The sequence below is a fragment of the Polypterus senegalus genome, chromosome 16 (genome assembly GCF_016835505.1).
Source record: "Polypterus senegalus isolate Bchr_013 chromosome 16, ASM1683550v1, whole genome shotgun sequence".
Classification (NCBI taxonomy): Eukaryota; Metazoa; Chordata; class Cladistia; order Polypteriformes; family Polypteridae; genus Polypterus; species Polypterus senegalus.
This window is the reverse complement of record NC_053169.1, coordinates 100,410,705-100,435,108: the sequence shown is the minus strand read 5'-3', so window position 1 is coordinate 100,435,108 and position 24,404 is coordinate 100,410,705. Positions and strand designations below refer to the sequence as shown.

The 24,404-nt window shown below is 37.2% G+C and overlaps 1 protein-coding gene across 7 annotated transcripts in view; it reads right to left on the bottom strand.

The window, feature by feature from the left end:
* Positions 1-477: 477 nt before the first annotated feature.
* gpcpd1 (glycerophosphocholine phosphodiesterase 1) overlaps positions 478-24,404 on the bottom strand; it is a 50,430-nt gene continuing 26,503 nt past the window's right edge. For 3 of the 7 annotated variants that reach the window (XM_039738427.1, XM_039738428.1, XM_039738429.1), the window contains exons 12-20: positions 24,122-24,214; positions 22,608-22,685; positions 22,157-22,196; positions 20,287-20,345; positions 14,274-14,339; positions 14,006-14,142; positions 12,969-13,104; positions 10,823-10,983; positions 478-722 (exon numbers count right to left, since the gene is read on the bottom strand). In XM_039738427.1, coding sequence (XP_039594361.1) covers positions 521-722; positions 10,823-10,983; positions 12,969-13,104; positions 14,006-14,142; positions 14,274-14,339; positions 20,287-20,345; positions 22,157-22,196; positions 22,608-22,685; positions 24,122-24,214 — 972 coding nt within the window. In that variant the 3' untranslated portion in view covers positions 478-520. Of the gene's footprint in view, positions 723-924; positions 943-982; positions 1,001-5,604; positions 5,671-8,252; positions 8,309-10,822; positions 10,984-12,968; positions 13,105-14,005; positions 14,143-14,273; positions 14,340-20,286; positions 20,346-22,156; positions 22,197-22,607; positions 22,686-24,121; positions 24,215-24,404 lie in introns of those variants that run through there. The other 4 variants (XR_005630876.1, XM_039738430.1, XM_039738431.1 and 1 more) reach the window with 4 other exon arrangements.

Genomic DNA, 24,404 nt, shown 5'->3' with positions numbered 1-24,404 from the left:
GACATATACAAGATTTAGCACGTCAACACTCCCTGTGCACGTGCAGATGGCAATTTTGCTGACTAACTGAAGTGAATCTGATAATTTAAATAACATGTCAAGCAAGCAAACTATTGATGAACTCTCTTCAGAATAACAAATTCAAGTTAATAACCCTGACTCGAGCAAGTTATCCTGGTAAAAGGACAAACTTGATAAAATATCAAGTCCACTGAATATGTGCAAACTTTGTAAAGCTCACCTCACCTAAATTCGGCACTAATAGAAGACAGCAACTTTTTCTAGTAGTGTAAGGTGTACATGTGAAATGAACATTATGTATAAAAAATATCAAGATCAGATCGTTGCCGAAGAATAAAACAAGAGTTTCAAGCAGCACAGCGCTACGTAAAAAGATCTATTCCAGTGTGGATAATAATCTGCAAAGTTATTGCTGATGTTTTTCCACAAACCCCACACTTGTATTTATTAGGCATGGCACTTGTATCTCAAAATGATCTTTTTATGGCTTAATGTAAAATTACATAGAAGAGGCACAGAATACTGAATCTACGTCTGTGCTTTTACACTCCTGCATTCTGGGACAGGGCATCAGGGAACAAGAAAGGCTTAAAGTGGAACAGGCACAACTTTTTAAGGTTTCTTCTGGAATCCCACTTTTGAGACGTTCTTGCTCTTCCACTTCAAAGATATTTGCTTGCTCGGGTCTGGCGTCACAGATTCTGTCAAATGAAAAAGAAACAAATAATGTTGCTTATTATTTGTTTACAGAGAAGGGCAATAAAAACAGGCTTTGATTTTAATTATAGGGATCTATTCTAATGTTATATTAACTGAAGAATTAAAAGAAAAAAAAAAAATAGTCCAGAAACACATAACACTCTCGATCATTTATAAATTAAGGTAAATGTGTTAATACTTTACCATGGCTTTAATCCAAGGCTGCATGATTAATGTTATCAATAAAAAAAACATTGATTGAATTATCCACAATGTTTAACTGAAACAGGCAATGAAAACTGTCCAGTAATCCATTTCCTAAGGTTCTCAATGAACCATCAGTATTATAGATTAGTGCACACACATGCTAACAGACTTGCTTGTTTAATTCTTGGCATTTGGAAAAAAATTTTTTAACTTTGGTTAACCTAAGTTGGTTTCAGAATATGCAGATAAAAAATAGAATATATAGGTAATATGACAGGCACATAGACAGATGAAACACTTGAGAGTCATAACAGACAGCGAGTGAGCGAGAAGGGGGGGCTTAACAGTGTGCCGCATGCACTGCCAATTAGGAAACATGAAATACTGCAAACAGTCAACATTCGGAAAGAAGCAATTAAAGTGGCTACTTATCATTAATTGATATACAGGACGCAGATGGAAACTGGTTAAGGGTATGTTTCATTCAAATATAATCTACTACTAGGAGGCTTTGCCCCCTGCTTGCATCGCTCGCCAACCCCCTGTGCCAGGGCTATGCGTTAGCCTCTTTAGAGTTCTGCAGCTCGCGGATGGGGATGTACAATTTAAACAGATTTTAATTTTCATGTGAAGTGTTACATTTGCCTCCACACGACATAGAACTGCCCGTGATTGCAATTCATTTCTTTCTCTTTATTAAATAAAATGACTTTTTCGAAAGTTTGGCTCTGAGATTTAATTGTCTTTGGAAAAGCTATTCTAATGGGAAACTGTTAACGTATTAATATGAATGACATATCAAGAGCTCCATTGGTGTCTAATGTTATCCCCTGAAGATGGACTACATTACCTTTCTTGGATACATCTTTCTTTCATCAGTAATTCGTGCGGTGGAAGTGTGTTAACGGTTGTAGACATTCCTTTTGATATTGTAAGTTGATGTTTTCATCTTCTGCACCATCACCACCAACTGTTTCAGCAGAGTCTATTGATACGCATTTAACCATTCTGCTGTGTCACCAATTGTCAATTTTGGCGTAAACTCGTTTGACTTCCTCATTTCTCAGTGCTAGGATTGCCCGTGTACTCCTTTTTTCTGTTGATATCCCTTCATGATGAAATTCTTCAATACGATTTGGACATAATATATCCTTTAATTGGGAACTTAAAGTGAGGAAAATGTTAAAATTTATAACAGCTGAGAGCACAGGAAGTGTGTCTAACAAACACATTCACAAGACTGAGAGGGGAGAGTACCGTGGTCCAAGGAGCTGGTGGTGGATTTTAGGAGGCCCAGGCCCCTCATGGACCCCGTGATCATAAGAGGTGACTGTGCAGAGGGTGCAGACCTATAAATACTTTTGAGTGCAGCTGGATGATAAACTGGACTGGACTGCCAATACTGATGCTCTGTGCAAGAGAGGACAGAGCCGACTATATTTCATTAGAAGGCTGGCGTCCAATAAGATGCTGCAGATGTTCTATCAGACGGTTGTGGCGAGCGTCCTCTTCTACGTGGTGGTGTGCTGGGGAGGCAGCATAAAGAAGAGGGACGCCTCACGCCTGGACAAACTGGTGAGGAAGGCAGGCTCTATTGTAGGCACGGAGCTGGACAGTTTGACATCCGTGGCAGAGCGACGGGCGCTGAGCAGACTCCTGTCAATCATGGAGAATCCACTGAACAGGATCATCTCCAGGCAGAGGAGCAGATTCAGCGACAGACTGCTGTCACCGTCCTGCTCCACTGACAGACTGAGGAGACCCCACACTATGTGACTCTTCAATTCTACCCGGGGGGGTAAACGTTAACATTAAAAAAGTTATTGTCTATTATAACTGCCTTGTACTCTCCACCTTGCATTTTTTAACTTGCACTGCTTTTATTATTGCTCTTTAATTTAATATTGTTTTTATCAGTTTGTTGCTGCTGGAGTATGGGAATTTCCCCTTGGGGATTAATAAAGTATCTATCTATCTATATATCTTGTCTGAAAATGGTTGCTAGGAGGACGGGACTTTTAAAAATATTATGGCAATATTCTCGTCTCATGGAGCATGAAAAAGTCTTTTCCAAAAGGTCACGTCTCGTCTCCTAAAAAGTCTTTTTGCGTCAAAAGATTTTTTTGTATAATAGAGAGATATAAAAAAACAAGAAGGTACGTGTGTTTAATCCTGATGAGCAATCCGATCTGTCAGTTTGGTTTTGGTCGGACTGGTCAGTTTAACACTGGTGACATGACAAAGGAGGAAGTGCGAGATGCACAAGGAGAAATAATAAAGGCATAGGAGGCACACTGAAAGAGTAACTTTCTAAGAAGGGATGTAAAAAAAACTGGACAGGAGGTGAGAAAGGTGCTTTGAAAACACTGACAGAGTCTGAGATGAAGGCTTTATGGGAAATCGCTTGAGAGAGGAAGCACTGGTGAAGCGAAGACGTACAGACATAGAGGAAAGGCGCTCAAGGTCCACTTAAGGCAAGAGACCGCAAATATTCATTAATTATTCTATTACGTCTTCAACAGTTACCATGGCTAATTATAAAACACTTTTTCCCCCCGCCTATAACTCGAGAACAGTGTTTATCCTTTTCTTCCTGATGTGACGATCAGCCTGGACAATGTTTATACTGTAATATGATAAGAAAACTTTGAATGAATAGGAATGTGCACTGAGCATACACCCTTATTTGCCCATAAATGCTCACCCTGCACTTTGCGACTTTGGTGACAATGCAGTATTTCCTTTATTTACTTTTTGATAGTTGAAAATAAAAAGACAGCATTTTAAAAAACACAACTGTAGGAATCATTACACACTTGAACAACAACAATAGCAACATTAACGGTAATAATAATAAAAAATAAATAAATAACAGAGTGCCAGTGTCCTTCTCTGGAGTAAGAAGATAGATAGCGGTTTGGTGACTTAGACCCATGATGGTTTTTAACGTCTCATTACAATAAATCAGTTCATGCATATTCAAGCATGCATCACAAAAGCATGAAACGCCTCATGCATTTCCTCAGGTGTTTGCCACAGAGTCTTGTATTGGAGCCCCTCAGAGTTTCATACAAGCCACAGATTTAAAAGTACAACCACCATTAACTGCAAAGCTGAAACTGACTCAGTCCAATTCTTATACTTTTTCTGCACATTTTTTTTTGGACACTAAAATCTTGCTAAACTAGATTTCAATTAACACTAAAAAGTTAACATGTTAAATGCAGAGAATCTCCAAGTGTATACTATGGCAGCAATGCAAAGTGAATACTTACCAGTGATAAAAAAAAAAAAAAACGGCCTTACTCTATAAAGGACGGGTGAGAAGGACAGATCTAAAGTTTTTTACGGGGAGATTCACTCAAAAGAGGCCCTGAATATTCTGTTTTAAATCCCGTTAGGATGAAGCAATCTGAACCAAAAATTACGCTTTATACCTTGACGTCTGTGTAATCGATTGCATTACATGCGATGCTGAAAGTGGTTTCCGTTTTCTGCCAGACATTTCGATGCATCGCTCCGTGTTCCTGAATGTATTGGCAAGCGTCTCGGGGTTGGTGGAATAGCATCCAATTTCACGCTGGATGTTTCCCTTCAGATTTTCCACAGTGTCAGGCTTGTTCTGACTGACTTTTCCTTTGAGCAGACCCAAAAGGAAGAAGTCTGGTGGTTTGTCAGATCTGGCAACAGTGGTGGCCAAAGCCTCTTTGAAATGACCCTGTGGCCAAAGAAGGACTCAATTTCTGACATGCTGTGTGCTGAAGTGCGACATGTTGGTCCATCTTGCTGGAAGTCGCCTTCCGTTAACTCATGATCATCCAGTTGATTCTGACATCGCTTAAACGAATTGGTGACCCAATAGGTTTGCACCATGAAGACGCGCTACTCAATACTGTAGACCACCATCCTGACGAGAAGTCGAGTGACTGAGTGAAGGGGTACGGGCAGGAAGCACCCTGAAGTTGCAAATGGAGGTTAAAAATTGTGACGGCTGACCGGAGCCTACCTCATCGCTCTGATGTAGGGGCATCCCGGGCTTGTTCGAAACTCCATATATTGAGGATCACATCGCACATTGTTTCGTTCAGATTGCTGCATCCTAGCGAGAGTCATTATGGAATATTCGGGACGTCTTTTGAGTGAACCTCCCTGTATATAGTGATGCCATTATCTGGACCATAGAAATAAAGATACTTGATTACTGAAGAGGTTTTAAATCGGCAAATCTGGGACAGATTTCCATTATAAAAATTTTCCTGTTTTTATCATCTTTTCCCTAAACATCTCAATTGCCTCCAAATCCCAATGTGATGTTGTAACTTTAAAATATAGGATTAGGAACCATGACTGAAAAAACACACAGAACAAGAGATCAAGTAGCACAGTTGAAAGCAGAACCCTTCTCCGTGAGATTTTAAAAATGCTAGATGAACAGGTAATGATAAGCACCAGTTGGTTGAATGGCGAGTCCTAATCAAAAGACTGGTTTCCAAAAAGTTTATTAAAATGTTGAAATAATTAAATTCTAAAAAGAGCTTTTATCCTGCAATCAGTAATGTAATTTTTTGTAAGCTGTAATGTTTAAATTAATACTTGAGTAATATTACAAATGGCTTTGTATAAAAACACATTACTTCCATCGCAATTCACAAACAGTTAGACATGTACAGAACCTACGTTCTAAGTTCTTTAATCTTCACTTGATACCCAATCTTGCTGGAGGTTGTGTGTAGCAACTGAAAGCTGAAAAAAGATTTTGGATGCAGACTTGTGCACATAAGCTTATTTCAAGAATAAAAAAAAAAATGAAATACAAAAAAACAATGAGACTGATACTGCATGCTTCCAACTGTTTAAGCAAGCATTAAGGAAAAAAAATGCATCTTCAGATCAGCCACTTAGCCATCAGCAGAATTATTTTGCACAGCCCAAATTTATACAAGTGAGAAGAACATCACGTAAGAGACAGCAGGCTACTCCGCATTACTCTTTGTCTGCCCTTTATGGCTCGGTACCCCATCGACTAAAAGATGCCTCAAGTAAATGTAACGTCTTCTAGACAAGAACACAGCTGTGCCACTGTCAAAGTCTCCAAGTTCACAAGGCTAGCTGCATTCTGGACCAGGCCGAGTTTTGAAGTTTGACTGCTCTCCCCGTGCTCAAGGGGATTTAGAGACTCCAGATTCCTCCTAAAATCAAAGTCTAAATTTGCCTGTGCTTAGTTTGTGAGGCGGTCAACTGGCATCACACACAGGCCCTGCTCCTGCTGGGATGGCTGCTAGCTTTCTTTAGCACTGAAATCTAAACCAGAAAACATCATCATCCTCCAATTGTTTTTATGGTTTAGATTTTAGTGCTAATTTTAGGGAGCAAAGTTCCACTTTAAGGGTAAAGACACAAAAGTGCCCGCTGCTTTGTTCTGTCTCTTTAGATGTTTTGGAGTAAATTCAAAGATGTATGGATGTATGCATGTATTTATATCATTTATGTCCATTACATACACTTTTAAATGTGTGTTGTTTATATACAAACACACATACACACACAAATAGTAAAATGTCAAAGAAAATGTTCATATTATTTAAACATTCTCTAACCTGTCTAATCCAAATCAGATTTATAAGAGGCTGATGTCTATTTCTTTCACACAATCTCTATATCTATGTGTGTGTGTGTGTGTGTGTGTGTGGTTACTAGGGTTAGGAAGAACACGTAAAATGAAACTGCCAAAACATGTGCAAGAGAGAAAAAAATGTAATAATTAAACAATGGTAATAAAAATACCCAATAAGGGTCTAGAAATAATATTTGGTGTTATTTGGCCTGTCTGGCTGTCCGATGTTCGAGACTGGCAACAGCAGACTGGTTGTGACTTTCTTGCACCCACCCTGGCCACAAGAACAAGGTTTATAGCTGTAATGCCAATGACTGATAACTTCACGTGGTTGGCAATGGATGATTAGAAATCACGATATACTAATGAACATGATGGGAGATTAAAGCCCCGAAATGACTAGGCTAGGCTCACTAAACAAGGCCATTTTTGTAGCAACCATCTCCATATTTTCCTGGCAAAACATTTCAACTCTAAGAGCAGACAGCTTGACAAGTGACACCAGGAGGAATTGGTGAAAACAGGCAGTTCTATCCCAGGACAAAAAGGGATATGCTGCATATTATACCAGACTGATCAGATAACTTAAGTATTAAAAAACACACATAACAGGGTCTACTTAGAGTTCAGTTCCTCTTCAACAGGTAGCACAGCTAATATAACTTTATTAGTGTTGGCGAGGAGTCTAACGATCTTTTCCATACATCTATCACCACTGTCACTAATGCCTTCTTCACTTAAAAGGCCTCCAGCAGCGGGATTTCTTCAGTTTTTTTTGTTTAAAAGATAAAACATTTTTACTTATGGTGGCTCTAAAATCTGTACTAACCTCTACTCTCTCTTCTGTTTCCTTTTCCTGTGTCCTGCGCCACCACCATCTACTCAAAGCACCGTGATGTTCCAACAATGATGGATGGATTAAAAGCCAGAAGTCTGTATGACCATCAACATCAAGTGACTCCATGAGAACCCTAACTACAAAGAGGACTATTTAATTTATGTTAGGTAGAATTCCCAGAGGGGACTGGGCGGTCCCGTGGCCTGGAACCCCTGCAGATTTTTTTTCTGTCCATCCTGGCCATCGGACCTTACTCCTTTTCTATGTTAACTAATGTTGTCTTATTTTAATTTCTTATTTTGTCTTTTATTTTTCTTTTCTTCATTATGTAAAGCACTTTGAGCTACTTTTGTATGAAAATGTGCTATATAAATAAATGCTGTTGCACTTATACTACATCAGCATTTTAGACTCAAATGTAAAATTTCATTCTAACAGATCTTTCATTTATTGTTTAAGTGCAAGCATTGTAATCAGAAAGTGCCTTTTATGGTTCTCAGTATAAAACATCATTTCATCTTCCTCAAAAACAGATGCAAAGCAATACCTTCATGGCTCAGTTCCTTTGCAGTATTATTACTTCTATTATATATATATATATATATATATATATATATATATATATATATATATATATATATATATATATATATATATATATATATATATATATATATATATATATATATATATATATATATATATATATATATATATATATATACAGTATATACACTCCTGACTAATTTCTCAACTGAGGTCTTATTAGGTAATGCATAATCATGTTGATGGCTTAACACAGTATCAAGGGTGGGCATGCTTTACATTTGCATATACAGAGCAGAGTCTCCAATAATAAGAGTTTAAAAAGACCTGAGAATCACTGAGACATCGGAGTCAGTGAAATTTACACAGAGAATTCTGAAATTCTGAAAAACAAAAAATATATAGCATTCACTGCAATACTGTAAAATATTTGCAACACCTGTAACATGGAAAACTCAAACATTAAAGCCATTACATTTACTAATTAATTTGCAAAATAATTCATTTTTAAAATCAAAGGGATTGTGAAATAGAAATCCAAAAACTAACACACTAAGGGGTTTTTGTTTTTCTTTCGGGGGGATGGATGGATACATACATTCATACAGATAAAAAAAAAAAAAGTCAAGTATGGTCAAGTGTGAGAATACATAATTTGATTAAAGACCTTTAACTACTTTATGTATTTTCAAGATACTTTGAACCAATGCTTCTTTGTGGTCAGAGACTAAAATATGAATGGATCATTAAAAGGGATTTTTGAATGACATTTGAGGGCAGGATTACCTTTAATCCACTATCTATATAATCTCTATAGCCTATCTCAGAAATTCAAATAATCCATAAAACCAGGTTAAGGAAACACAGTACAGTACTTTTTTCTAGTTTTATCAGCCTGAAATCCTTAATAGCTAGTACACTCTCTTTAAGGCTTAATGTTAAAACAATGGCATGTTGTAAACTCTGCACTCAATCTTTCAGAGAATAATAGTAAATGGGTCCAATTTTACAACACATAATAAACAAATTAGATTTTCAGTGTACTTTCTATAAAGCAGAGGTCCTGGAGTGCTGCAGTTTTTCATTCTAACACTTTTCTCAATTGGCAACCAGTTTTTGCTACCAATTGGCTCTTTTACCTTAATTTTAATTGACTTTTGTATTTAAGACTCAGAACCCTTAATTATTTATTTTTTCCTTAATTAGAAGGCAAACAATAATGAGATACAAAACAAGCTTACAGGATTTAGGGCACTGCCCACACATTCAGCTGCCAGACACGGGGTCTCAGAATTTCCCTTAGAATCCCCTTGATATCCAAAATTAGCCAGTGGGACTGCACCTTACGCTGATCCAACTTCAATAATTATCCTTCTGTGGCTTTAAATGAGGCAAGGCTTTTAGCACTTTTGGACTTTGGCAGCAAGCTTAATGAGGGCGCAGGAACTAAAAAGCTCAAATTTCACAGCTATAGATAAGTGATAAACCTGCATAGTTCAAGTACTGTAAAACTATTGTTCACTTCTGACACATTTAATAAGAAGGTGGCATGGTGACAAAGAAACCTTGTCTGCCTTACAGCATTCAAACTCTGGTTTAGTTTCCTCTTGTTTGCAGTCTACATGTTGGTTTCCTTTCCTTTCCTTTCCTTGCCCTGCACGCTGATTATCACAACTCGAAGATCCAAGGTTTGATTCTCCTAGAGTCTGCACACTCCTCTCTTCTGTGTCTCACCTGTGTATCGTATGTGTATTTCAAAAGCTTTTAGTAAGTTAATAGGTAAAATGTACAGAGATTTGCTGATATACATCTTTAACAATGTGTTAGTCATTATTATTTATTATAATAAAGAAAGCTTCTGTGTCATTTCACTTCACACTCCATATTAGCACAGTGAGCCAGGAACTTCTTGTATATTATTCTAACACTTTCAACCACAAATAGACTTTCACTAGAAAACCATTAATACAGCATGTACAGAAATGGCTGAACAGAGACATGATCGAATACAAATCTGGAAACGTGAAAAATCAAACCTCTCACGCACTAGAATCCAATTTACAGAGTAAAATTGTGTAAGTGCACAGTCGAGAGTCGAGGCAGCAGTGTCTGAACCGTGCCCATGGTATAAACCAGGGGTCCTCAATCACAGTCCTAGAGGGCCACGGTGACTGCGGTTTTTTGCTCCAACCCAGTTACTTAATAAGTAACACTTCCGCTCCACTTCAGTTGTCTCGCTCGTTAAGATTTTGAACCCTTATTGCGTATTTTGTTTTTAAACAGCTGCATTCTTGGTTTTTAATTGCTTCTAATTAGCAATAACATGCAAATGACAAAAGAGACCAGCATTTCTCCATTTAGCTTGTTACCATTTACACCTGTGTGTGTTTATCATTCACTATATTGGGTTTGATTAAATACTTGGAAGGAACGTGAAGGACTCAGAATTGCTCGTCCATTTTAGCCTTCAAATCATTTGGTTGATATCCTTAGAAAGGGGAAGAAAATCTAGGATATGAGAAGGACTTGACATGGCAGAGTTAAAGCAGTAACAAGCCATGAAATTAAATTATTGGCAAGAATTGCTTTCTAATTAAGCAACCGGGTTAGAACAAAAACCTGCAGCCACTGCGGCCCTCCAGGACTGTGACTGAGGACCCCTGGTATAAACCAAAGGAGCTAGCTACCCATTTTCAGGAACACTTGTAGAATTTTAGTCCAGGTTTCATTACCTTAAGACTTCTTAAAAAAACAACTTCTTTAGAAAATAATCAAAATTACAATCTTGATTCCCCTACTGTTAATACAAAGGCTTTAAAACGATTAAAAAAAAAAACTCTTTAGTAAAATTACACCTGTCAAACTATTCCATCAATTCCACGTTCCAAATGTCTTACCTGTCATAAATTAATCCATCAATTCCATATTCCCTCAGCTTCCTTCGGTTTTCGTGATCATTGGTATCATCTCCCCAACAAAATACAACTAAACCTTTAGATTTTATTTCTTTAATCCGAGACAGATTTCTCAGCAAATCTTCTGTGTGTACATTGATTCCCTTCAAATAAATAAAGCACAAATGTCTATGAATAAAGCATATTTAAATAAAAGAGCAGTCATTTTAGGGTTCATTGATATTTAATGGGCATTAATAAATTGTAGTTGTAAAGATTGGTAAATTCTGATAATTACATGAGCCTGCGTAATGTTATTGACTTTATAAAAGAAATACAGAAGTGTATAAATGACATCACTAGCTCAACAAATATAACAGTTGGCAGTAAAACAGTGGCACTTCAGACAGGCGTCTTAACATTTATGAACAAAACCAGCAAATAAATGGACTGGAGAGCAGAGAGACAGAGCACAGATGACAGCAAGTTAAGCAAGTTAACCGCTCCAATGGTATCAGGGACTACACAGGAAGATGGTACTGAAAAGGGAGCCAAGGCTAAAGTGAAATTTCTCATTCTATAGTCTTACATTTGTTTATGCTACAATATGTGGATTGAAGTGAAGACAACGGACAACAACTTAGGTTCAGTCTTAGCTTGTTGCTGCAACTATCAACAGCAAGAGAATGGTGAGAATAACACATACAAACACAAGTATCTTATTCACATTAGTTTTGACCGTTAATGCTACAATATGCAAGCTTTCGAGGCAGAGATCTTGCCTGAAGAAGTGGCCTGCGTTGCCTCGAAAGCTTGCATATTGTAATCTTTTTAGCTAGCCAATAAAACGTGTCATTTTGCTTGACTTCTCACTACATTCATAATGGCGAACACGGTACAACACCCTAGTACTACCGTTAATGTTAAAAGGTTACGTACTAAATGACTTTCTAAAATTAAAAAAAGCTCAGAATTGGATATTTTAGGGTGGTTTCCCCCACACAAAACAAACTGCAATGCAGAACATGTTTCTCTGAATGACTTCTTTAGGTACCATACGTCCAATCTCTAGATGACTCCAAACCATTTGCTCTATACATAAAGTGGATTCAGAAAATAATTGGACCCCTTTACCTTCTGCAAAATGTATTGGAGGTTTCATTTTAAATGGATTAATGAGCCATTTTTGCTAATCTACACTCAAAAACCCACAATGACAAAGTGAAGACATGTTTTCAGAATGGTTTGCAAATTTATTAAATTAGAAACTGAAACCTCACATTTCAAAACGTATTCAGACCCTTTGCTATGCCACTCCAAACTATGGTCAGGTGCCTCCTGCTTGCTTCAATTCTTCATGTGTCTCCATATATGGCAAACTCAATAGACTGGACACAATTTAGAAAGGCACACATGTACCTGTGTTTATTAGGTCCCACCATTTGTACTGCATGCCAGAAGGAAAATAAAGCCATGAAATCGGAGGAACTCTCTATAGACCTTTGTGATGAGGCATAGAGCAGGAGAAGGGAATAAAAAAAAAACATTATTAAAGCCTGAGCACAGTGGCCTCAATAATATTGGGACTCTCCCTGGAGTTAGCCATCAAATCAAAATAAGTAACACAGAAAGAAGGGTCTCCGTCAGGGAGGTGACTAACACCACAATGGTCATTCTAACAGAGCTTCTAAAGTCCTCAGCTGAGTTAGGAAAACCTGTTGGATGGATGGCCATCTCGCAATCAGTGACTTATGTGGCTAGACGGAAGCCAATCTTGAGTAAAAGGGATAGGATAGGGATAAACCACCCAAACTCAAGAGGGCACAGCTGGTAGAGATTTACCGAAGAAGACTCAAAACTGTAACCTGATGTCAAAGAGACTTCAACAAAGCATTGAATTTTGGGTCCGAAAACTTCAATGAACAAAAGACTTCACTTTTTGGTTTTTAAATCATTTGTGAACCGTTCAGATAACGTCTTTATGGATTATTCAATGTAGACTGAAGGGATAAAATGACAAAATGTGTCCATTTCAATGTAGATCTAAAGCACAATAAAGTGTACAGAAAGTGAAGGGGTCCGAATACTTTCTGAATCCACTACAAGCGTTAATAAATATTTATAAAAGAAAACACAACATCATTCTTACCAAAAGTCCTTCACTTTGTGCAAAGCTCACTGCAAACGATGTTGTTCGACACCGAATGTCCATCATTTCTGGATATACTTCAGAGTGGCCTTGGGTCAGAAACAGAATAGGATATTTATTCTGCTTCTGTCGTACCCTGAGTGAGACAAAAGTGGGATGAAGGAATAGTTTTAAGCTGTCTGCTTATGAACCAATATCACTTTCCGTTCATTATGATAATCACTTTAACATAATTCCAAGTTCATACTTTTAGGCAAATGTTGACTCATTAAGAATTCTGTTAATTTATGTATAAGAAACAATGCGCCAAAAATATGCAGTAGTTTTAACATGACATAAATTGCTCGTACCTGTTTATTCTAAATCAGGACTGTGGGGTGCTGGGAATCAACCCTTTAGTAGGTAGGTCCATAGTGGGTCCCATTCAAAAAGAAGCCTGCACCAGGCCAATTTAGAGTCATCAATTGATTTAACGTGCGTATCTTTGATGAAGAGGGAGGACAACCAGAGCTACCCAGAGGAACAGCCAACCATGCCAGGGGAATTTAGAAATTCACAGACTACAACTAGGCATGGTTCAAATCAAAGAAACTGGGTCTATGAAACAAAAAGTGCTAACCACTGGGCTATCCTCCCTGCAGCATTTTATATGATTGAATATTATATTTCAGCTTAAACACAAAAAAACACACAAACCCACACACTGTCCAAATAAATGTAAATGTGTTGATAGTTTACCACGTCTTTAATCCAAGGTTGCATAATCAACATTAATAAAATCATAGGATTGAACTGCTGTCCTCAATGTTTAAATTGTAACAGGCAATGAAAATCATCAAGTTATCTATTCGCTCGGGTTCTCATTGAATTATCAAGATTATAAATTAGTAAATATAGGTGCTAACAAACTTGCTTGATTATTTCTTGGAATTTTTCAATTTTTTGGTTAGAAAGAGTTGTATTTCCAAAAAAAAAAAATCTATCTAAATCTACAACACATACAAACAAAAAAGCAAGCAAATACCCTATTTACTTACATTATGCAAATATCTGCGTCAAAAGATGAAAAAACAATCCTCCTTTTCCCAGCATTTTGAAGAACACACTTGAGAATTACATCAACAAACAGGTTCATGTCAAAGTAGGTGCTCAGATTTCCTTCCCAAGAGCCATCCTGTTAGAAGAAAGACATCTTCGTTTTAAAAATGAACAATATTTAAGAATATTGTTAAAAACCTACAATTCTTTAATCACATTTTAAGAGCAGTCCTAAAACAAATCTGACAATAGAAAGTATATACTTACTCTAAGCTGACAAAGCCACTTGATTTCAATATTGAATCCAACATTTTCAGGAAGTGCTTGAAAAATCTGAAGGGGAAAAAAAAAAGAAATTTTTTAATTTAAAGAGATACCTTGACCTGCTCTGAAGGGCATTTTAGGCCGGGTGCCTCAAAAATGTGTTTAGCCTACCCACAACTGGACACCCATAGCATACAAAACACAGATGTCAGACGACAAACTTGGTTATTTCCCCACTACCTAAATCTAGAATATTTAAAGAATTTGTTATAATTTAACTGAGTAACAAATTCTATACTGAAATGTTGTTTTCTGTGATAAATTTCAGAGAGCTGAAAGTCCAACTTTTTTTTTGTTAATATGACAATGCTTTAGGTCAGATAGGTGATGGTGGGGAACAATTCGGACACGAACATCAGTAGGCTTTGTGTCTCAGGACCTCAGTTATCCGAACTATTCTATAACATTAAAGCAGGTCATTACGATAGCAACCGACGAGAAGAATTCATAATTAATTGCAGAATTACGGTATTTGAGGGTTCCTCTAGAGCAGTGGTTCCCAACCTTCTTTTGGCCATGCCCCACCTGGGCCTCTCTAAAATCTGTAACATATACCTTAATCTTATTATTACCTATTCAAAAAGTGAACTCCTACTCACGTGGAGGAAGCCCATAATGTCATTAATTTGGTCTAAACAAGCTTCCAAAGAACATGGAAAGAAAAAGAGGGAAAGGATAATTGAAGTACTGACAAGGAAATCACTAAGAAATTGTTAAAAATAGTTTTGAAAACATAACAGATGCGATATTCATAAATATAAAATAACTTTAATGACTGGTGTTTGTGTAATATTTTGATCATTTTATATTTTTGTTACATTGCAAAATTTTATAATCATTGTTACAATTCATATTATTTTAATGGTAAAAACGATTCTTAAGTAGAAAAACCCAAGCCGCTTGCAAAAATCATAAAGGGTTCCTCACCATCCCTTCTATGTTCATATAAACATATAAATGTCTCTGTAAAAAATAAAAATTATTTATTTTTTTCTATCATTTTTAAAACAGTTAATTTCTGTTTTTCCCATTTTATAAATTGTTTAAACGTATCTAAATTCTCTAACTTCCCCCCTAAAAAATCAAATTGCCCCACATTGGGAATCACCGCTTTAGAGTGTCTCTTTGTCTTGCACAATTTGGCTCAAAAACGAATCAGCACATCGTCATCTCATAACATTCTTGAGTTTCGAGTTTGGTATTTTTCTGTCTAGCCATTTTAGCTCTAGACCAGGGGTGGGCAAACTACGGCCTGCGGGCCACATCCGGCCCACCGAAGATTGGTACAAAATTGCTTAAATCAAAGCATATCATAATTATGACTGCATTCATTTGACCTTGTCCTGCAATGCCTGGCGTTCCACCAGTTGGCGCATTAGGCGCAGTGATACATTGACTTGATTGTGCGGAGCCCGGGTTACGCTCTGTTATTACTCTGCTACAGCTCTGAACCCATCTGCAACAATGAGTGGGCCAAAGAAAAGAAAAGTCGACAGCGAGTGCCAAGTGTTTAATAAGGAATGGACAACTAAATACTTTTTTACTGAAGTCCGGTGAAAGGCTATATGTCTTATTTGCCAAGAAACCGTAGCGGTTTTAAAGGAATACAACATCAGCCGTCACTTTTCCACCAAGCATGCTAATTACGCGAACAACCAGTCAACGTAAGAACGGATGGCTACCGCTCAGAGGTAAAACACCTTTATCAGACAAACTGCCATCCAAGAATCAAGCACGAAGGCAAGTTATGTGCTAGCATTCAAATTAGCAAAGACCAGCAAGCCTTTCTCCGAAGCGGAGTTTCTCAAAGAGTGCATGGTAGAGACAACAGGTATCTTGTGTCCCGAGAGCAAGAACAAATGTGAAAAAATGAGCTTGTCACGCAGGACAGTGACTCGCCGTGTTGAGCTAATTGACAAAGACTTAACTAGCAAGTTAAACAAACAAGCGGAGTCATTTACATTATATTCCTTGGCACTGGACGAAAGTAATGACAAAGGATACCGCTCAGCTTTTAATTTTTATCAGAGGGATTAATGACAATTTTGAGATAACGGAGGAGTTTTTGGCCATGGAATACCTAAAGGGGAAAACGCGGGGAGAGGACTTGTATGATAGCGTGTCGGGGGTCATCAATAGGCGCAAGCTACCTTGGAGTACGCTCGCCAGCGTTACCACAGAAGGATCGCCAAATCTGACTGGAAAAAACATTGGGTTGCTCAAAAGAATCCAGGAGAGGGTGAAGGAGGACAACCCTGAGCAGGAGGTCATTTTCTTACACTGCCTAATCCACCAGGAAGCACTGTGTAAATCCGTATTGCAGCATGACTACATAGTGAAGCCAGTTGTAAAACTTGTTAACTTTATTCGAGCGAGGGGACTTCAGCATCGTCAGTTCATTAAGTTTCTTGAAGAAATTGACGCTGATCACCAGGACTTGCTTTACCACTACAATGTCTGCTGGTTAAGTTTGGGGAAAGTATATTAACGCGTGTGGGAGCTCAAACAGGAGATTATCTCATTTTTGGTGCTACTTGAGAAAGCTGATGATTTTCCTGAGCTGAGTGACACAGACAGGCTTTGAGATTTAGCTTTTGCTGTGGACATACTGACACACATGAATGAGCTGAACGTGAAGCTACAAGGGAAAAAACAGTTTGTGCATGAAATGTACAGAAACATCAGAGCCTTCAAAACCAAGCTAGCTTTATTCTCAAAGAAAATGTCAAACAACTCATTTGTTCATTTCCCCACACTGGCTACACTGAAAGAGGCCCCTCGACTTGTGAAAAAATACAGGAAATCACTGGACGACCTGCACAGAGAATTCTGCTGTCGGTTCTCCGATTTTGGAAAATCAGTCACTTCAGCTGGTGTCATGTCCCTGCACACAGGACCCTGAAATGGCACCACAGGAGTTGCAGTTGGAACTGATTGATCTCCATTGTGACACCGTCTTAAAGGAGAAGTTCAACTCTCTTAAACTGGATGAGTTTTATGCTTCATTAAGCGCAGCCAAATTTCCAAACATCCAGAGGATGGCACAGAGGATGCTGGTGTTTGGCTCTACATATGTGTGTGAACAGACTTTTAGTGTGATGATCACCAAAGCACCCCGCAGATCCCAGTTGAGCGATGAACACCTCAGATCTGTTCTGAGAATTGCTACAACAAAACTAACACCAGACTTCGATGCCATGGTAAAAAAAAAAAAAAAAAAAGGGTGATCAACAACACAGTTCCCACTAAAAGTGAATATTAACCCTGTAATGCCTTTTTTATGTTTATGTTTGATATGTATGCATCTAGTGCTGGCCCGGCCCGTCTGTCAAATTTTAAAAGTTAACGTGGCCCCTGAGCCAAAAGGTTTGCCCACCCCAGCTCTGAACTGTCCTCAAGAAACTATGATACACAGACAGATACCCATCATCAAGTTGTCAGTGTTTTTGGTATCGGGGGACCCTAAAACATTGATCGAAATTTTTGAGAGATCTAAAAGCTTTCATTCCTCCCCCACAGATGATAGGTTAAGATGGGGGAGGGCGCAAAGCATCCTTGCAGACAGAAAAGTCGTCAAAACAAAGGTCGATCTCTTTTTTTTGTACACCATAAATGCAAAGGATGGAAAAACATTTAGATAACACAAAGTACAAGTGTAATAACTGAAAGAGAACTGTAGCTGTTATACAGTAAGGAATTTGCAAAGGTGATAACAGCAATAAAACCCGGGTGAATCCTGGGAGCACTGAGGACTGTAACTTAACTGGACATGTGATAACGAGAAAAGGAAGGAAGAAATAAGAAAAAAAAAGAGAGAAAGATTTCCATATACACCACAAGTGACAATATACAAATATGCTGATTCAAAAGGAAGATGAGCAAAATTTCAGTAAGGAGATTTCAGGATGAATGGAAAGTTGTTAGGATAATGGGTAACAAAACAAGGCGTTACAGAGAAATAGAAGAAACATTAAGAGCCTAAACAGGGGAGGGCAAAGTAAAATTTGTAAAAAATATATATCTGGGAAAACCAATACACAAAATACACCAATGAGCAGGTATGCCTATCTTTAATATTATACAATAATTGTGCCAGACTCTGCCCCCCACCGCCCCCTCAAGTCTGAAATGGATTAAAGCAACTGTGACACCCTTGAAGCTTTTAAAATGCATTATAAACAGATTAGGCAGTTTCGATTGTGTGATCATATTGTACATCCTTAAAGGGTGAACGATGAATACCTAAAGAATTTCAACCTAATTATACAAATGTTCACATTTTCAAGGTTTTGTTTTTACTTGCTAATAAAAAGGAGGTATCGTCTCCTTTCATTCCTAGCATGTCTAGCTCCTTTTCAAGGATAAACACTGTGCGAAGGTTACTGATATTTTTATCTGTATCAGCAAAATTATGTCCTAAAATACCAAGGGCAGAGTCTAAAGTAATTGCTTTCATAAATAAATAGCAAATCTGATAGCCTGTGGGTTACACCCAGTCCAGACATAGCCGGGGGTGAACGTGCCATCCTTAGATTAGCAGCTGTCTTGCTGTGCCTTCCGTTTGCATATTTAATTAAAGCTTTTATTAAATATATCAGTAGGTCTGCCTTGTTTCTTATGATTAATAAAATTAAAGGCTTTGGAATTAAAGGATACCAAAAATAAAGTTTAAAAGCATTTTAATAGAATCTACAAAACAACTATTAAAAACTTAATTTGAAAGTCTTACTTAATATTTATTGTTACCCTACATTCTACATTTTGAAATTAAGGGCGATTCTAAATCTTTCATTTCAAAATGGAAAACTATGAACACATTTGACCATTGTGCTAATAAAATTAAATGGGCCAAACATCTAAGTGTGGAGATGGATGAGGAACAAAAGAATGTATTAAAAACAAGAATCAAAAAGAAAGTTCAGCTAAGGAGAGACATCTATTTATCTATAAAAAGCTGAAACCTGCCAGGATGGTACATCTGTGAATCTGCTATGGACATTTTGATATCTATTAAAAAAAAAAAAAAAATCTTGGAAAGACACGAGACGTGATTTTCTAGGAGAGACACTTATACGTCCCGTGAGACGAGTCCACGCCCAGGGCCTGAAATAAAGGACAAAGAGTCGATGACAAAGTAGAATGTTGTAAAGAATTCAAAAATGTTGGCGCGGTACACATGCAGAGCAGGTCAGAGATAATGAAAGCACGAAAATTCGGAAGTCTCAAAAAAAAGGATAGGAAAGATCGCATTAGCGCAAACAAACAGAAATTATTACTCGGTGAAATAACGGAACAGCGAAAAAAGATCAAATATATTGTTCGGGTTTAAACTTTAAGGGTAGATCGTCTAATTCATGTTGCCTGCGAGAATTAAAAGATTCCAAAAACATTGGCACGGTATGAAGTCCTGTGAGACAGAGACTTAACATGAGATTCTTTCAAGTCACACCCTACTTACAACTATTTTCAAACAAGACAGTCAGACACACTTCCTGCGCGCTCAGCTCTTGTAAATTTTATCAGGACAATAATTTTATACGTTTTAGAGGACATGTCAATGACTAAGCGAAGATGAGCGAGCAGGGACAAACCATTGGAAAAAGTTGTTTTATTTATTACAGAGAAAGAAACGATATTCACTCACAGGCAGTTAGTTATACTTTGCGTTGTCACGATGTAATTCCAAACACGGAATTAAAATTCAATGCGATCTTGATGAAAAGTTAATTCCAAATATTGTTTTTACTAAAGTTTTAAAGTGAAAAAAAAAATGCATATGTAACAATTCCCATGAAAATAACAATCTCTTTAAATTGTATATCCGGTAAACCAAACCCGGGGGTGGGCAAGCAAAGCGAACACGGGGCAGAGTCCCCTAGTATATCAATATTTTAAGGGTGCCAAGATGTTCCTAAGATATCAAATGATTTTTTTCTGTAATGTAGTAAAAACTTGCCTGTTGTAACGAAGGAAAAGGCTGATGTTCTACAATATATTCTTCATCATCAACAGAGTCTAAAAGAGAATCAAAAATAAAAGTTAGAGGCAGTAGTCAGTTTCATTTAAGTTACAAACCATATTTAGTTTCTTCCCTCTATTTTTAAGACTTGAGTGCCTTAAGAAATGTATACAATAACATACAGTGTACATATTATGAATAAATGTATAACTAAATTATTATATTTTGATCATAAAAGGTGAATACACAATCATTACTTGCACAAAAAACACTAGAAAAATGTTAAACAGTTGAGCCTTTTCTTACAAAACAGTACAGTAAAATGCTTTAATCAATGCATTCATTCAAGACAAGCCTGATCAATAAACATAAGCTACTTTAAAGGTTTATTTTAAAATTGCATTAACTGATATATCACGCAGTTTTAAAGCTGTGCTTTTTGTGTAGCTAAAGACAGGACGACAATTTCACTATAAATACAGAAAACTACACAACCAGGTTAAAAAAATTCAATGTGTGGGATTTGCTTATTTTTTAACAACACTTATCTATGCAAAAATTAGTCTAAATTTAGACATTAAAAACACAAAGATGCTAGATCAGTCTCCATTAACGACTCACTGTCCAACTCCAAGCACGTCACTTATCCTATAAGGGTTTAGTGAGAGTAATGCCCAGACAATACAGGGAGCAGACAAAAAACACAATTCAGTAATGCAGTGAAGGGAATCCGTACTAAAAAGGCTAATGGGGCAAAGTCACATGACCAGAAAAAGCAAAAAGACATTCTCATCGAACCTATCCACTTTGAACCCCACTTAATCAACTCCGGGGTCTACCCTGGCACTACTTTCTACTGAAAAAAATAAATAAATCGCGCTCGTGCACAATTATAAAAGGGCCATAATAAAATTATTTAGTAAAAACTGATTAAAAAAAAGCAAATCAAGTAATGAAAGTAAAGTAAAAAATTCGGACGTGAGCATCAGTAGGCTTTGCGCTCTAGGAACCAAATTACTTTAACTATTCTATAGCATTTCAGTAATTATTTAACCCTCTGATGCTGCTCTTTCTGGTCACAAAATAGGTCATTAAGATAGCAATTGATGAGAAGAATTCAGAATGAATTGCAGAATTACGGTATTTGACGGTTCCTCCAGAGTGCCTGTTTCTACTGCACGATTTGCTCAAAAACTAATCAGTACATCGTCATCTCATAACAGGCTTAAGTTTCAAGTTTGGTATTTTTCCGTCCAGCTATTTTAGGCCTAGACCATCCTTAAGAAACTGTGACACACACACCAATCATTGAGACAGATGTTTTCAAGCATCAGGGGACCCTAAAATGTTGACAACTGGAGATGTACATTTTTGACGAATCCAAAGCTTTCGCTCCTCCTCCATAGTTGCATTTGAAGTCCATGTATCTACCCATTATCTAACTAGGCACAAGGCAAGAACCCAGTCAAGTGCAGGGCATACACATTTACACATACACTCCCTCACTACCAACAGGCCAACATACTCACTTGGGATGTAGGAGGGAAAGCAGAGTACCCTGACTAAAATCCCAACAGCCACCAAGAGAACATGCAAACCCCAAGTCCCTCAACCCTCTGCCACCCCCACAACAGGCCACGGATGAGATGAAATTTGAACACAAGACTCCAGGTGATTAAAGTTATGATCTTTATAAAAACACTTTGTTAATGTAGATAATTAGCATAACACTAATGAGGCTGGGGCCTCAGTTATTGTATTTGTAAAATGTGTTCAATTACTGCATAGGAGTATAGACGTGGTTATTTAAAAAGGAGTAAGGTTAATTTGAATGTTTATTTTTAATTAGTAATAAAAATATGTATACCTTTGTGTTCATTCAATTTCATTGCGGTCACGTGAGCAAGCTGTAAAATAAACAGAACTATTTAATAGAAGAAATGAGGGTTTTTGCGGGGAAACAGTCCTGTGTAGCCTCTGACCAAAAGAACCCGCATACCTTGAGATAGCATGAATACTGTACATTCGGTCAAAGGTTGTTTAATGCCCTTAAGCCATTTTCAGACATTTGAAGACCCATTAAAAAGTCAACATGCAAAGGTTTCTTATCTTGCTTAACAATCAATCAGTCTGTACTGTCGAATTTAAAATTGACAGCAGGATTTTAAACACTTTAAAATGTCTACTTTTCCAAATGTAAAACAATGCAAAACATTAAATTACATTTACTTTATATTGGTTTACCCTGCGTTCTGAGGATTAATATATGAATAATATTAAATAAATAAGTAAATACAAAATTTTATATACTTTCTTACCTTTAATAACTGGAGTTGGTCAAAACTGAGTTCTTTTACAGGAATCTCAAATAATTCCATAGAATCCTTGTCATTTTTCTAGAAAATGCAACAATCAAAAAAAAAAAGGGGAAACCTTTTTTGTTAACTGAACTTGCTCATAATTTAAAATACCCCAATATTAACCAATAAATTCTAAGCATAGAAACCATTCTTCCAGAGTCAGAAATACTGTAAGTGTACTAAATACATAAAACCTCAGCGACAGGAACCCACAGTTACGTTTTGAATAATTTTTGATTACATCAGTGCTTTGATAATCCACTTTAAGTTCTATATTCACTATTAATGATGATATTGGAACTTTTCGGTTTACATTTTTATGTACTATTGAGCGGTGGTAAAGCTAGGGTATTGTCTTACAAGATCAACTATAGAATGGAAATCTACAGATTCACCCTTTTAAAATCATCTGCAGTCCAAGAAAAGAGAATGCATGAAGAACACAGCATACAAAGTTAAATATCTGCATGTTATTTAATTTCTAATGTTGCATCTTTCACACACACACACGGCCAATGATACTGGAGCTCATTGATCAATTATTCATTTTCTTATATTGAAACTACAAATAGGAAGTGTACTATACAAGGGGGGGACCCAAAAATAACGAGAATTGTTTTTCTGAAGAGGCGTTTAGTTCTGACATTTGCCGGCTAGGTGTGTCTACTAGTCTGCCCTCTGCATCATTTGGCCAAAGTGACGTCCTTGAGGAAAGGTCTGTAAGGTCAATGTAATTTCTTTTTCTTGAGCCTCTGTTACCGTCTTTGTGGATTTTGTGATGGCCGACTTGAAAGAATAACGTGTTTGCATCAAGTTCTGTTTCCTTTTGGGGAAAGCTGCAGCAGCAGATTTCACATCACTTTAAGAGGCTTTCAAAGAATAAGCAAGGTTTTTACTGACCGTGTGATGCAGTGCAGAGAAAACAACCCGAACTGCGGCGATCAGGCAAGTGGCTTCTGCATCAAAACAACACTCCCACCAAAACAGCATTGAGAGTGTGGCAGTTTCTCATGAAAAACGGGACGACAATGCTTTCCTCCACACCCCACCCCACCAACAAACCTTGCACCCTGCGATTTTTTTTTTTATTTCCAAGACTGAAGACGGACCTTAAAGGGAAGCGTTTTCAGGATGATTAGGAGGTTCAAGAAGCAAAACGACGGAGGCGCTGAAGGCGAAGAGTTTCAGAACAGTTTTGAACAATGGAAAAAGTGGTGGGACAAGAGTATCGAGTCTCAGGGAGAGTATTTAGAGAGTGGTTACATTTTGGAAATGTTCAGAGAAATAAATGATTTTTTTTTTTAATTCGTTATTTTTGGGGGTCCCTCGTTTAAGGAGCCCTCCCCTAAAAAATATTTCAAAATACTGCATAAAGCAATTAATATTTGAAATAGAAATTAAAATGTAACAATTATTTAAGCTTTTAAATCTTTCACAAGACTAACCTATTAAAACAAAGCAAAAGGAAATACCTTCTTCATTGATATGCAACACGTAAGATCATGGTACACAATCGGTATGTGATCTTTGGAAAGATGAACATCAAATTCCACAAAAGCAGCTCCCTGCATAAAACAGTAAAATATAAAACATTAGCCATATATAAAAAAAAAAAAAATTATGACTGGACAGACACACCAGTGGAGCATAAGCATATACAAAGTACACAAAGGTGCAATTGGCAAACATCATTTTAGTAGCACTGTGGTGCGGTGGTTAGCACTGCAGCCTCACCACTCCCTGTACCCAGTATTC